General features: G+C 39.8%; 1 protein-coding gene across 1 annotated transcript in view; it reads right to left on the reverse strand.

The window, feature by feature from the left end:
* Positions 1–15,682, reverse strand: part of Runx1t1 (runt-related transcription factor 1; translocated to, 1 (cyclin D-related)) — a 133,913-nt gene that overhangs the window by 6,902 nt on the left and 111,329 nt on the right. The window contains 2 exon segments of the mRNA XM_005381778.2: positions 7,937–8,127; positions 13,571–13,639. Of these exon segments, the coding sequence (XP_005381835.1) occupies positions 7,937–8,127; positions 13,571–13,639 (260 nt within the window).

Below are 15,682 nucleotides of genomic sequence, written 5' to 3' on the forward strand. Positions count from 1 at the left end.
CCCCCCCCCACTGAGTTTCTTATTGGCTTGTCCATACCTGAGTGGCTGATGCCTAGCCAGTGTATCATAGTTCACAGTCCTGCGGACAGAGTTAGGCACAGGATTCTGTAAAAACTCTAGGTTGGATCCTTTTACACGTCTAAGCCTTCTGCTATTCCAAAGGTAGAAACTGCAAATTATGTCTAAAACCCTGGGATGTATCCATAAAGAGGGGGTAATGGCTTAATCTAATTTTACATTTTTAATGAGTTCTTTTATATTCAGGCTAGGAGTACTTTACTAGTTGTTTTATTTATTAGCTTTTTAATTTTAAATAATTGCATTTGGCTTTCAGGCTTTTTAGGAGTAGTACTATTGACTGAAACTGCCACAAGAGTGGAGAAAATTCACAAATACTATTTCATAGCACATTTCATTCCCAAAATTAATGTGCTTTGCAGTCTTCACTTATTTGTGATAGAATTATTTCCTTTTCAGCATAAGGAATATTTTCTTCCCTATTTGAAAAATGAGAACAAGTCAGCTCACCAAAGTTGGGCTGTGACTCAGAGGAAGAATCTGAGGCTGAACACAAACCTTCCCTCTGCTAAGTACTCTACATACAAGGCTATATATGGACATTGAGATGATGGAGTGAAACTTTTGGATGCCAAAACCACATATCAGAGATTTCTGACACTCTGTTTTCTATCAGAAATTCTCTTTGCCCTTTGCTTCCAAGAAAACAAAAATGATTTCCTTTCTATTTTAGATACACAGAGAATAGTCACTCTATCCTTACTGGCCAAATAGATCCCTTCTACTCCATACTGTTGATATTCCTTTTTCTGAGAGACAAAAGATTTTCTCCTGCATTACTGTAAGTTTCTCTAGTTCTTTACACCAAATCAATGCTTGATATGTTTAAGTAAAACGATTATAATTAAAGCTCCCAACATGTAAAGAATTCTACAGAAGGCAACACACTGACTTAAATTCACACTGGGATCAGCACATTTTATACTTGCAATGCAATGGACAGTTTAGAACACTTTCATGTACATTTCTCAGCTCAGGAAACAAAGAGCCTCAATAAACAACCTTCGCAGTAAAAGGCCTGCCCCAAGTCACAAAGATAGGAAATTTCATGGCCAAGATTTGATTCTCCCAGGTCTTTGACCTATGAACCAAATAGTCTCTCCAAAATGCCATACGTATTTCAGACATTTTGCTAGGTCCCACTGAGGCAGAAGAGGTTTGAAGGGTACTTGGAATTCCTAAAAGTGGACAAAGATTGGCAAGGAAATTAGAGGTACCAAAGACACGGTATCGTGGTGTGTGAAAAAATAATGGCACGGACTTCAGATTTATGCTGGGACCCATCTTTCTTCTCCAATTTCATGATTTAATGGCTCCAGAAACACAGGCAAGTTACTGAGGCTCCTGAAGCAACAGTGCCTAAAGTACAGAAATAACTGCAAGAGAATTCAGGCTTATGCCAGTGCTGTGCTCAGTGCCTGAGGGGCAGGGGTTCCTGAATACATGGTGAGAAATCACACCACCACTTCGCAGGTGTAGATACAGTCCCAGCTCCACACCCTGCACCGATCCCTTTGCAATTAGCTCTCAGCCTAAGTCCAAATTAAGTCCCGTCCCTCAAGAGCATTGACAGCTATGAGGAACAGGGACAGAACATCAGCTTGCTTATCCTTACACAACATTATTGACTAGTTACTTTTCTTTCATCCCAAGTCTTCAAACATTCTGAAGATTTGCGCTGCATTTCCCAACTCCTCCTTTAAAATGGTCCTTGTTGACATTCCCTGATTTTGGTCTCCAACGTTTAAAACTCCTCTTTCTTATACTATAACTTCCTCTTCTCTTTGTTCATTTTCCTCTCAGTGTTTGTCAAGAGGGGAAATAATAAAAAAAAAATCTTGTCGTTCATTCCTATGCTCTTCCTTGTCAGGTTTGGTATTAACCGTGAGTTCTGAGCCAAAGACTCCAAACCCTGTTTTTCCACGCTCACCTCCTTCCTCAGCTGCACGCTCAGATTCCAGCCCCCTGCTCTGGGCAGTCCTGCACCAGGATGCTCCGCTAAGTGAGCGCTCATGGGATCTGACTCTGACGCCATCCACTTGAGTCACTGGCAACCCTTGGGCTGCAGGCACTTTATGGCTGCTAACTCCAACTCTTTAAGTCCTGCAACCGCTCCCTGCTGAACCATTTCCTCAGTCGCTGTCCTTTCCTATCTCACACTTACCACTCAAATTTCCTCGCTGCCTTTCCTGCTAGAACCTGAATAATTTAACTGGTTTTCCTTGTCCTTCTCCTTTCCCACTCCAATACACACACACACAGGAACTTTTTTTTGAGACAGGTTCTTGAATGTAGCTCAGCTATTTCTGAACTCACTATGTAGCCTACGCTGGTCTCGAATGCACAGTAGCCCTTCTGCCTCAGCCTCCCGAGTGCTGGGATTACAGACATGTGCCACCATGACTGGCCTGTCAGAGAACTTTTTAAATAAAATACTTCCAATCATCTAATATGTATCTCTCAACCACCTTGACTACAAATATTATACTGGCCTTGCAGATGAGACTATCAAAGCTCCAACAGGTAAGCAACTCAAGGTCATCCCAAGCCCAGTGCTCTGCCCACTATGCCATGAACACCCATGGAATCAAACAACTAACCTTAGTGCATGCCAAGGATGGGGCTTTTAATACGTGCAACAACAACAAAAACAACAACTTTATTCTCTAGCCAGCATCTCCCTTTCTAAACTCCTCCCACTAACCAATCCCAAAAGTCTAACCATGTCAGGTATAGTGACAGCAACAACCCCTCTCCTGGTACCAATTCCTGTGCTAGCCTTCCCACTGTTAGGACAGTATACCCAAAAACCACAACCAAGAGGAGGAGAGGTTTATCTGGCTCACAGTACCCACTGTGTTCAGTACATAGTTGGCTGGCTCCAAGGGCAAAAGGGCCTTGAAGGAAAGCTGCTCATTCCACGGCAGCCAGAAAGTGGAAGCTGAGAGAGGAGAGAGGAGCCAGGGACAAAAACAGAGCCTTAAAGCTCACCCTCACTCCACGACCCACCCCATCTGACCAGGCCTCACCTCCAACCATGAGACTTTGGGGGACATTTCAGATCAAAACTGTAACACCCAGTGCATACCAATGGGTGAGGGGAGAGGGGAAAAGCTGTTTTTTTAATAAATGTAACAAAAGCCTTATTGAAACAGTGTCAAAGATCATGCTCTGTGATTCTACTTTTCTGTCAGGGCTTTTCCAGGATCACACTTTAAGGTCCCTATGTGGCAAACACATGCCTACACAAGTGACACTGGAGTTCAGGCCATACTGCAGAGACACTACTGGGGATGCTACCAGTAATTCTAGGAGTAGAGGAGCAGAATTTGATTTGCTCACACCATCAGGGTTTAGCAGGCTCTCAAAATATAAAGTGTAAAGATCTGATCAGGGTTTCTGTTTAAGTGCCACAAAACAGCCCAACTTGGCTAACTATGCAATTTTGCACCTGTAAAGGCTGTTGTAATCTGGGGAGAAACAATATTTTGGTGCTTAAAACTCAGAATTAACTACTGGCACAGTACAATGATTAATCAATTTCTATGCTCACTTCCAGTTACTTGGTTCCATCACCCCAGCTAGAACAATCGGTAGAGCTCAAAAAGAAGCTGTAGATAGATGTTTCACTGCAAATTGCTGTAACCTGACAGTGTTCCCTGAAGAAAAGCTGGATGTGTACACAGGTAGGAAACGGAAATGAACACTAAAAAAATTTAACAGTTCAAGATCACACACATCACACACGGTGTTTGCACGATGCAGAGCAAGTGGCCGAGCCACTCCCCAACCCAGCATTTTTACCTGCAAAATGAAAAAGACAACTCTCTACAACAACGTGAGAAGAAAATGAGCTATTGCACAGAAAGCAATTCTGATCCACATATGGCACAGGGCTACAGTCACTGTAGGTCTCATTTCATCTTAGGTGGAGCAGCCCTCATGTGACCCCTAATCACTCTGCCGACCATGGGGTTGTCATTCACTGCCTAGGACAGCCTGGTTTGCAGGAGGGGTCTATCCCAGCAATAGCACCTTGTCTGCTATGGAAAGGGTCCAAGTTTGGATGAAACGTTACAGAGTGCCCTAACCCTGGCCAAATCACACCCATGATTTATTCCTTCTCACTTCTGTGTTTTCTTCTTGCTGGTCTCCTTAATTAAATGTTTGCAACTCTTCTCTCCTCCTTTCAGATCTTTTGGATCTTCTACCATCAACCTTTGAGAACCACTGATTTTTCTAACCAGAGTGAACATTATCCGTTCTATTTTACATGTGAAGGAGAAAGAAGGAAAAAGGATAAATGCAAAAGTACAGACAGAAGCAGTTTGAAGAGATTCATGCACTTAACACAAACAACTCAGAAGAAACAAACAGCTCTACAGGCCCACAACTCAAGTCTTCTGATTATGAAGCTCAGGTTCCTTCTTAAAGTCCCTGAACAGGGGTGAGATACAACAATAATTGGTGTACATAAGCTACGTATATTCTTATAGACTTGGATTACATAGGTTATACACATGATCTGAGTAAGACGGGGTTAGATGTGTACAATACGAGGTGGCTTCAAACAAAGAGAAGGAAAGAGGGAGGGGAATGTGGCTCCAGTCACAAAAGTTCAGTAGAGTATACGCTGTGAAGAAGCACGGTGGGAAACACGAGCAGACAATAATGTCATGAATTTTAGCTCCTGAAACACTATAAATGAAAACATAAACACTGGTGTAAAACAATTTTTTCAACAGCCCTGTAAGGTAAGTGAATAGCATCGTTTCTCAAGAAATACAGTCTGACAAGAAGAAAATAAATCAGCCCCTGATGTGATAACTGAGGGGCAAAAACTCACTTCGGTCTTCTGAGCCCCAGGTCTTGGACTCCTCTGTCACTCTGGAGGATATGACCATCCAGTGGCTAAGCACGGATGGTCTTAAGTGTTGAGATCACAGAACTTATCATCCAAAGCACGACACTTGAGAGCGAAGGTGACACTCTGAGTACTGAAGAGAGGATGCCAGTGCACTGTCCTGCCTTTTACGTGGGGCAGGATGAACTGTTTAAGACTCCATGATCTACTAACCCTTTCCAATCCAAAGAGAAGCTGTATCTGTCTAGCTGGATTAAATAATTGATTTGAGATTTTAAATGTTTTTTATTAGTGTTATTTATGTGTGCAGACACACACAGTGAACAAAGGTCACCTTCCCTGCCACCCTACACATATCCTGGACAGATCAAAGCCAGCAAGTTTCTGAAGGTGGTTCAAGTAACATCAGCTGAATTCTAAGCCCAGTAGGTCCAAGGAAAAACTACGACTTCCTTCTCTTTCCTGACAGTGGGCCAAATGTCATGTTCTTCCCATTCTATCTCGTGGGTACCCTGACAGCACATCCAATTAACCCACCTCTGTCACCACTACCAACCACACTGAGCTATCTTCCTCCCCATCTCTCTCCTGAAACAGAGATGCCCCCTGCTTTCACTACCCTGAAGTCTGAGTGATCTCTGCCCAACCCTCATCGTCATGGGCCACTGGTTTCCAAAGCTTCTCTCCCTGTCTACCCTCTGTTTTCCATACGATCGAAGCATGTCCACCTCCTGAGGGGGCAGCAAAAGGGAGGACGGGGTGGGGAGGGGTGGAGGACAGCTGCTAACCAGTCCTGGTCATCCTCAAGTACGAGAAGCCTTTGCGTTAAACTTTTTATGACCCTTATAATTTAGTTATTCGACTCAGTGAATCATAGCTAACACAAGCAGTCACTGTTGTACCCTCAGTGCCAGCACTGACTCTGATATGTAATAAAAGCTCAAGAATTTGTTGAGAGCATAAACAAATAAATGGATGTGTGCAATTTAAAGGTGTATGTATCATATAACCACTTCCCTGGGTAGGTCACAAAAAAGAGGGTCCATTAATTTCTAATATAGTTTGAAAATCAATAGCCACTACATTTAATGCAATGTATATATTTTTTTTCAACCAGTTACTATCATAGCCAGACCATCCTCCCCCTAAGGAAATGAGTTTTAAGTGTTTAAAGCGCAATGCTATGTGGGCCTTATTTGGGGTCAAATGGTTAATCATCAAGAAAATTCATGAATATCACATTGTAGGTGAGAATTCTGAGAAGTACTGAACCATCCTGGCAAATCAGCTGGACACAGGGTCCTAACCTGACAGGGTTCCCACCCAAGGAGGCCAGAATTTCTGGCCCAGAAATTCCTGGACCAGAGGGGCCCAGGAAGCTTTGCAGACTTGAGGGCTACTCAATATACCATATTTAGATAATGTAAAATGTTGTATCAAGACTGTACATTTTCCCAGGTAAATTTTATAATAAAGACACACAGCTTATACAGTAGACACGGGAAGCATACACTATGTCACTGCCCAAATGCAAAGACTTATTAATTCACAGTTTCTTCCTAGACATTTGGTTTTAGAATTCAGTGACTGATATAATGCTCTTAACATACACATAGCCCTAAAATGTTCATGTGCAAAAGCTGTTCTGAAGGATGATAAGTGTGTGTCACAATGTTACTAACAAGTTCTCTACAAAAGATGCTAATAAAATCTTTTTACTAAAAAAACATAAAATGCACAGAGTCCTTATATATCCCAGCTGCTAGTTGCCAATAAAATTGAATTTCTGTCTAGTTTAGGTCGACAATGGAAAAGTCAGCAGTTAAAGGGTAGATAAACTTCCCTTTGTCCCTCTCTTCCTGAGAAACTTTCAAATGTTGAAAATCAATTCCTTTTGTCCCCTTGTTATTCATCTGCTACACATTAAATAGAAACTCTGGGCATTGAGTGATTCCCGCAGCGTCTTTCATCTCCAGAAAAGCCTGGTACAAATTAAATTCTGACTCTCCCTCACAAGTTATAGATATGTATTGTAGTAGACCATTGATCTATCAGTTCATGCCTTTGAGTTCAGCTTTGTGAGACTAGCTAATTGTAGCCTTTTAGCTAAAGTTTCTTTGGGGTTGATGATTGTGATGCTGTATTAATTAATGCGGAGCATGTCTAAGCTGCTCTGATTTTATATGGCATTTTTTTCAAAAAGTGTTCTGTTACATTTTAGTTATTTACTTTCCAGATCCTAGAGTTATTTGGGCTATTTGTGAGTGCATGTGTGGAATTAATATACTGGAATAATACAAAATAATATTACTTCTGACAGCAATGTTATGTCAGGACCATCTTAATGATTATGAAAAATAATGTGGAAATACAGAATGCACAGAAAATATTTTAGAGATATTTAGTTGACATAAAAACATGTTTTTACAATTGGACACTGAGACCAAAAACTAAAGAAGTGAATCAGATCCGGGCACACAATATGTCTTTGGAGACCACAACCCATTAGAACCCTTCTATTAGAAGGAAACCGCGCGTGTGTGTGTGTGTGTGTGTGTGTGTGTGTGTGTGTGTGTGCTGCAGGCATGTGACACACTGAGCCAAACTGTGAGTTTAAGTAGTGCTGTAAAGTTGTAAGAATTTCACATTAATCTATTTTCCCTGAATACATTAAAACCCTTTTTAATCTAATTTCTTTTTCTTTTAGGTCTTTAATAAAGAAAATGCAGTTAGCTCTTAGTTCCACAGGTGCCTCCACTTTTTCAAATCAGTCTAAATTGCCGGGGATATAGCTCAGTGGCATAAGTGCCTGCCTGGCAAGCACAAGGTCCTGAGTTCGATTCCAGGTACCAAACCAAAAAACCCAAATTAGTCGACGTTGTTTCCCCAAAGCTTTCTCTAAAATCCAGTATCCGCTGTGATCTGTGATCTCCTGGAATCTGAAGAGCACTGGCGGTGCAGACCACCCTCTTCCCTGGGAAGCCCCCGCCTCACCTCGCTCGAGTCCTCCTGCTGATTGATGACGGCCAGCGCGTCCTCTGCTGCCTGCCGCTTGGCCTCAGCCACCGTGCGCTCCATCTTGGCGCGCTCCGTTGTGATCATGTCGTGGGCTTTCCGCTCCGCCTCGGATACGGCCTTCTGCAGCTCCGTCATCGCCTGGCGCTTCACCTCGTTGACGGCCTCCTCTGTGGACAGGTCAGGCCGGGCGGAACAGAGAACAGCCGCGTTAGTGCAGCCCCTGGACACAGGTCAGCCCCGGAGAGAACCTTACAGAGCAGGCAAACCTCTCATCCAAATTACTGTGCAGCTCTGGCTGCCTGGAAAAAGTAGTAATCTTTGAGATTCACTTAGGAAAGCAAGAAGTGAGAGTTGGGGTAAGGATTTTTCTTCAACTTGCACTTCTGGAAATATACATATATATATCATTCCTACCACTTTCCTACCAAGCTAGTGTATATACACGATTCTGAGACCTTACTACTTACTACTTACAACACTTACAACACTTACAACACTTACTACTCAAGGACAAGATTACCCACAAGACATCTGTCCAGGCCATTGAGACACAGGAAGACAAGAGGTCCCCAACACCGATAACATGAACCCAGGAAGTCCTGGGCAAAGCATTCAGAAAATAGGAAGAGGCACACTTTACATGCACAAAGAAATGAGTGTAAACCGTTATTTTCCGGTAAAAAAAAAGTGCACCCGAAGAGTTAAAGAGTTAAACCAAGAGTTAAAAGGTAACTCAGCAATTAACACAGATTTTTAAAACAAAAGATGAGCCAAGTGTGTGGTGCCACTTGTCATCCCAACACACAGGAGGCTGAGGTAGGAGAAGCACTATAAGCTCAAGACGAGCTTTGGCAACATAGGGAGTTCAAGGCCAGCCTGAACTGCAGAGCAAGACCCTGTCTCAAAAAACAAGTCAATAAATACATAAATACATAAAATTGATGAGGAAATAGATGATCTGGTTTTAGGTTTTCTGAAGTCACTTTCTGAGTAGTATAGATATATACTTTAATAAACCAAATGACTGGCTTTTAATATACTCTAACATCTAATACTCTAACGTCTACCTTAAGCTGTTGGCCTTCAACTTCACCAGTGGTTCTGGATAACCAACTGCTGCCCTAGACAGACAGCATCTCCCACTAGCCAACAGTCAGCCCTGACTGCAGGTCTGCATGGTGTCCAATAAGCGCTTATTTTTGGCTCCAGCAAGGGTGCAAAGATTCAACTAATGTACAACGTAAGATTGACAACTAAAACAAGTAATTTCCATTTTTAAAAATTAACTTTCTAATTAACAAGGGAAAATATCCTCCCCCTGAATTAGTTTATCTAATTTTCATCTTTATTCAAAGCAAAATGACAATGATTAATTGAAAATTTAATAAGCAGTAATTATTAACTTGGCAAACCTAGTATCAATTAACACTCTATTAAAACTAATTATGACATGTTTCATTCAAGTGTTTGCACTTAATTGTTTCACCCACTTAAAAAGCACCTTAATTAAATGTTCTGTTTAATTAAAAACATAGATTCCTAATAAAAGTGTTTTACTGTACATTAAAAATGTAAGAGATGCACGTATTCCTACGGTTTCTTAAATTCCTATGGTTTATTTCCCACATCTATGCACAGCCTACTTTGGGATTGTCAGCAATTCTGTAGCAGTAATTCACTGTCATGACTTTTGTGGCCTATCACTTCAGGAGCGTTATTCCTGAAGAACATTTGTTTGTGATTACTGTGATTTTACCAATGAAAATATAAGGGAATGATCCAGACTGGAAATATTAACTAAAAACATTAAGCCTTCATTGGCTGCTTCAAGGTATGTGTTTAAAATATGGATAGAATCAAGGTACAGTACCTTCTATACCAGGGGGTCAAAGATACCTTTATTACCCTATCATAAATGACTCGGGGCACCAGGGAAGTACTGCCCTTCTAACTATACAGCGAGGGTCTAATTTAGTTTGAATATTCAAGGTGAATTAAAATTCTATCTAAGTGGTAATACAGGACAATAATTTTTGCTTACGATCAAAGCTGTAGCATGACTAATTGTATATGCAAATCAGGCAATTTATATTTAAATTATGCATTCCTATTCTAATCCCACAGGCACATACAGATCAGGAAAGAGAATTGGTAGGACATTTGCAAGGTGCTTGAATATTTATTACCAACTGCAAACATTCTCTGATCGTTTGAAAAGAAATATATTGAAGAAAACATTCAGTTGCAATTTTAAAACCATCTTTCTGTTGGGTTTTTTCCTAGTTTTATAAATATCCTTTGTAACTCTGAACGCATGTTATATTGCTGCTGTTTTAAAGAACACTACTTTTAGGAAAAACTGATGTGGTGTTTAATATTTTTTAGGGTTTCTACTCTTTAAAAATATGCATTAAGATGTTATTAAACTTTATTATTGAAACAAAATTTGCATAGATTCTGTACATAAAATATCAACATTCATGTCTTGGTTTTGATAACTGTACTACGGTTATGTAGGTATATCCCTGTTTTTAGGAAATAAACACTACAATGTTTAATATAAAGAGACACTATTCAAATTACTCTCAAATGGTTGGGGAGAAATTTGTGTGTATGTGTGTATGTGCATGTGTGTGTGTGTGCACTCGTGCGCATAAAATATATATCTTTCTCTGATCAGAGAAAGAAAATGACAGAATTTGGAAAAAGATACTAAAAATAGCAAAATGAGAGAAGTTAGAAGAAAGCTACAAAGCAATTTTTTTAGTTTTTTGAAACTTTTATCCAAGTTTGAAAATAACTTCAAAATAAAATGGTGCAAAAAATCTATATGACAAAATGTCAAGCACAGTGTACGCTTTTGCAATTATAACTTTCTGGGAAAAAAAGAATGCATTGGTTATAGCACAAAGTTTTATTAGAGTTCTGCCACCTTGGTATTTTTCAAATGCCTTGGTTATCTTTTGCCACAGAGCTACTGTACAGTGCTTTCCTTGTAAAGGCATACTTTACAGGTTTCTTTTGTCTTGCTCACAACCAATTTCAGAATTCAAGGGTAGGGGGAAGCCTTCAAACTGTTACAAGCTGACCCCAGATATTTCATTCTGTCACTGGTGTTTTACCACAGTGCATTGCTTGACATGGTCAGTGCCAGAAATGCCTTATAGGAAGGATATACAGATCAGTATTATAAGCAGTTGCTAGACACTTCCAGGGAAAGCTGCCGTTCACACACTACGGATTTAATATACTGATTAAAATTTAGCAACCACCACAGAAAACTTCCCAAACTGTTCTGATGCACATGATTAGGGACATCACCATGGAAAGAGTATGAATTTAATCTGCACGGTACAAAATTGTATTTCAGAATGAAGACCTAGTAAACATGACAGATGCATAGAAAATTATTCCAAACATTCCTTTGGTGAGGTTTAAGCCTTTCTACAGACTATATGGATCCAACAGAAACAAATATTCTTTCTCTACCTTCTAAGTCCCCGAAACCTAAAGTTTGGGTTCCAAAATTCACAAATCAGACAGTAACAGAAAAATAATGGTAGATTCAATAGATTATAGTATGTCAAGTAGAGGAAAAAAACTGATTAAGTGGAAAATACACAGTGCAGTTTTGAATCTGCTTCCAATTGCTTATCACTTATGGTAGGATTTCCTTTGTGCTTAGCTATTCAAGTTGACTTTCCAACAAAGGTGGTATATTCAGAAAAATCTGCTCTCACTTAATAGCAGTTCAACAAAGACTTGAGTAGATAATAGCACAGAAGGAATTTGGATTACACAAGACCTTACTATCAATTTTCCTTTAAGAACTATAAGAATTTAACTTAAATACAGGTAAGCAAGGGAAACACAGAAAGACCCTCTCCCTTTGACATAAAAAGTCATCTTTCTGCTGTCCAAAATGACAATTCTTTGTACTTCTTATTGGAATAAAATGTACTAACAGCTTAAAAAGGGACAAGAAAAATGGTCAGAAGGAAGGTGCAGCAACTCTTTCAGCTAGGTGACACCCAATATGTTTTGAACAGCTTCCAAAAATGACACGACCACTATCATAAATCCAGTAGTACTAGATAGGTGCACAACATGTACATTTCAACATTTAAGCTGAATTGGTCTACAGAATTTGCATTCTGGACACACAGGAAAGCTTTCTGGCTCTTAACCTAAGCTACTAAATTTTAAAAAAACTACAGATTTTAAAGCTTTGGTTGTTTTCATTTTTTTGAGACAGGGTCCTCCTTTGTAGTTCAAACTGGCCTTAAACCTACTATGTTGGTCAGGCTGGCCTTGAATTCATAGCTATCTTCCTGCCTCAGCCTCCTAAGGGCTGGGATTATAGGCATGCACTACCACACCCAGCAAGATTAGGAAGTTTATTATCACTCTTATAAAAACTAGCATTTCTTAGAAATACATATAAAAATTCTTGGCTAAAATACAAGTAACCTCCCTTCTGGGGAATGGAAAAGATACTAATCCCCAATAAAAGGCGCCTGGGATAAAGGCTCACGAGCTTCCAGTCTGATGCCCCCCTACCACCCAAGGTAGTTGTCTACCCTCTTTTCTTGCCAAATAAACTGTCTTTTGTTATACAAAGAAATAAACAAGTAACTAGAGATTCAGCAAGATTCACAGAACCCGGCAGAATCAAATCGAAACCCAAAGGGAAACAAACTACTTGCATAAAACAATAACAAAAACTTTCTCCATCTCTTTCCTTAGTGCTGCCAGCCCTGTAGTCATCTGATTGCAGAAATAGCATTTCCCAGTTTCCCAACTCAAACACAGACAAACTATCTTAAGAGCTGACAATACAGCAGCTGCAAGCCATGGTGTTTTTCATACTCTCTTAAACTCTTGAAACAGGCTTATGCTTTATCTCCTGAGTTGGGCTTTATGTAGGTTTTTGCTCAGCTGGTGTCCCACTGCAAATCTGCCAGATCCGAGCTTCTTTTAAGCCTAAATAACAAGTAGATGGGTCAAGAGCTTCTACTACAAAATACAGAGAAATACCTCTTAGCGGAAAGCAGGCAGTGTATATGAAAAATAAAAGGAGAAGCTTAGCAATTGTCTTTAAACTTAATTTCATTCTGATCACTGAACACTGATCAACACAGATCAATTCTGTAAGTTGATTGTAACCTTAACAAGTCAACTAGAGTTGATGTGATCTCTTTAAGGAACACAGAGAAAATGCTGAAGTATGCAATTTAATTTCCAAAGCTCTGGGGCTTTTTCATTACAGAAAAACTGCATGTAAGCTAGGACCTCCTATTTCAGCCTGAAACCATTAGAGCCCCTGAAAAAGAGATTTAGAAAGGAAATAGTGCCAGCTTTTCAATTATAATGGCACTAGCAGATGCTACTAAAATAAAAACTATTTCATGTTGTAATCAAGCCTGGTTTAAGAACATTAATGAGGGTTTTTTTTTATTTTTTGTTTTGTGTTGTGGGTTTTTTGTTTTTTTGTTTTCGCTATTGTTGTTGTTAGCGCTAAAGTCCTTTCTTGTCATTCTTCACATCGCTGCATTAACAACTGCACACAGCTGCTAGAACACCAAACTTGTGTTGTGAAACAATTCTTACCAGCTTTCTTCCAGATCTCCTCTGGCACGTATCCAGACGCAGGCCTGTGAAGGAATTCCCGATGCGCATCTAGGAAGAGGAGGGAAGGGGGTGGAGAAAAGGAAAGCACCATCAGCATCCTCATACCCCTGCCCACAGCCAAGCCAGCAGTGTCCCTGCTCTTGGCTTCGCAATGTTAAAAGGATGAACATTTCACTTCCAGAAAATGCGCAAAAAGCCCACGGCCCGTCACTGGAGCCCAAGAAAAACAGGTCACTGGTCTACATGCCTCCTGGTACACTCAAATCCAAGGCAAATTTATGTCATTAAACAGTATGAAATTTAGGCACTCTCTTGCCAGCACTCTCTCACTGGGGGACTTTCTACAGGTATGCTTTATGATGTTAAAGAAACTAAAATTATATTGGATACTTTTCAAGACTCTGGCTGGTAGTTAACAAATCGAACATAAGGGTAATGTAATTTCCACAGAGCTCTGATTCTACCACTTCTCTATAAATAGCGAGTCTACTCGACAGCTAACCAGTTCTCACACTTAATTATGACCTAAAACTCTCACTGAGCATTAAAAATTGTCAAATGAGTTAGATCTGTAGATCTGATTAGGGTGGAAGCAAGGAAAACTTATTAGAACGGACTCCCAGACATTCACTCGGTCAAATGGAATCCAGCATGGGCTCTTCAGAAAAGGAAATGAAGTCCACGGTAAGGGCTGTGCTTATTATGCTGTCAAACTTTAACATTCGAGAAAGTTAAAAATAAAGTGATGTAAGAATGGAAACTTTCAGAATAAAATGTTTGCAGAAATGCTATGAACATTTTATGTTTTATATATGTTTGAAAATAAACTAAGTATATATGATCCTATATACCTAAAATATGTACTTCATGTCTTCCCTACTAGATTTCTGGATTTCTCAATGACAACTACATATTTAGAAGCCTTTAGGAAGCAAATAATTGATTGAACTTTTATAAAATATAATTATTCAACCCGATAAATTTCAAGCATAACTAAAATTTTCTCTACATATCTGTACATGTAATACCAAGCAGGCTGATTAATTTATCTACGAAATGTGGAAGGAAGGTCAGAAGAAATTTAGTCCAGTTTCTTATATTTTATGTAGCTAAAGAATATCAAAAAGAAAGAAAGGCACAATTAAAGTAGCCAACTGTATTTGGTTACATCTGACTGCTTTAAATACATGTGAATGCTTTGAATCCTGAATTAGCAAAAGCTCTGCACAGTTTAGTGAAGGATATACAGAAATTTTCTACAGTATCTTTGCAATGTCTCTGTTTGTTTATTTGTTCATTTGTTAGTTTGTTTATTTTGAGACAGGTTCCCACTATATGTAGTCCAGGCTGGTCTTGAGTTCACTGTGTAGCCCAGGTTGGCCTTGAACTCACAGCAATCCTCCTGCCTCAGCATCCCAAGTGCTAGGATTACAGGTGTGCGCCACCACACCTGGCTACAATGTCTCCTTAAGCATATAAGCATTTCAAACATAAAAAGTTTTTCCTTAAAAGCTTACATTATAATCACATGACTACTTGATAATCAGATGGACTGGAAATATCCACAAATTGTCATAGGCACATTAATTTCCATAAAGCAAATGACAAAATCAAGACCTCTTTATTAAAGAAATTTTCATCCTAGTTGTTTGTCTGTTTGTTTTTAGACAGCGTCTTGCCATGTAGTTTAGGCTGGTCTTGAACTCACTACGTAGCCCAGTCTGGCCTTGAACTCTTGGTAATCCTCCTGTATCAGCCTCCCAAGTGCTGTGATTACAGGTGTGTGTACCATGCCTGGCTGTAATTTTCATGCTAAAAACAAGGAGAGCTGGATAAAATTGTTGAATGCCTACAGAACTTAAGGAAATATAGTATAGCAAACTAGGTTTTCAAGATCATCCTCCATACCACTGTAACTATCTCAAAGAAATAAAGTGCAAATCTCAAGACTCAGAAGGCAGAGGCAGGAGGATCATTGTGAGCTTGAGGGCAACCTGGGCTACATATGGAGTTCAAGGCCAATCTGAACTACATAGTGAGACCCTGGGAAAGGAAAGGGAAAGGGAAAGGGAAAGGGAAAGGGAAAGGAAA

The sequence above is a fragment of the Chinchilla lanigera genome, unplaced genomic scaffold, assembly GCF_000276665.1.
Source record: "Chinchilla lanigera isolate Chin_1 unplaced genomic scaffold, ChiLan1.0 scaffold00016, whole genome shotgun sequence".
In the NCBI taxonomy this organism is placed as follows: domain Eukaryota; kingdom Metazoa; phylum Chordata; class Mammalia; order Rodentia; family Chinchillidae; genus Chinchilla; species Chinchilla lanigera.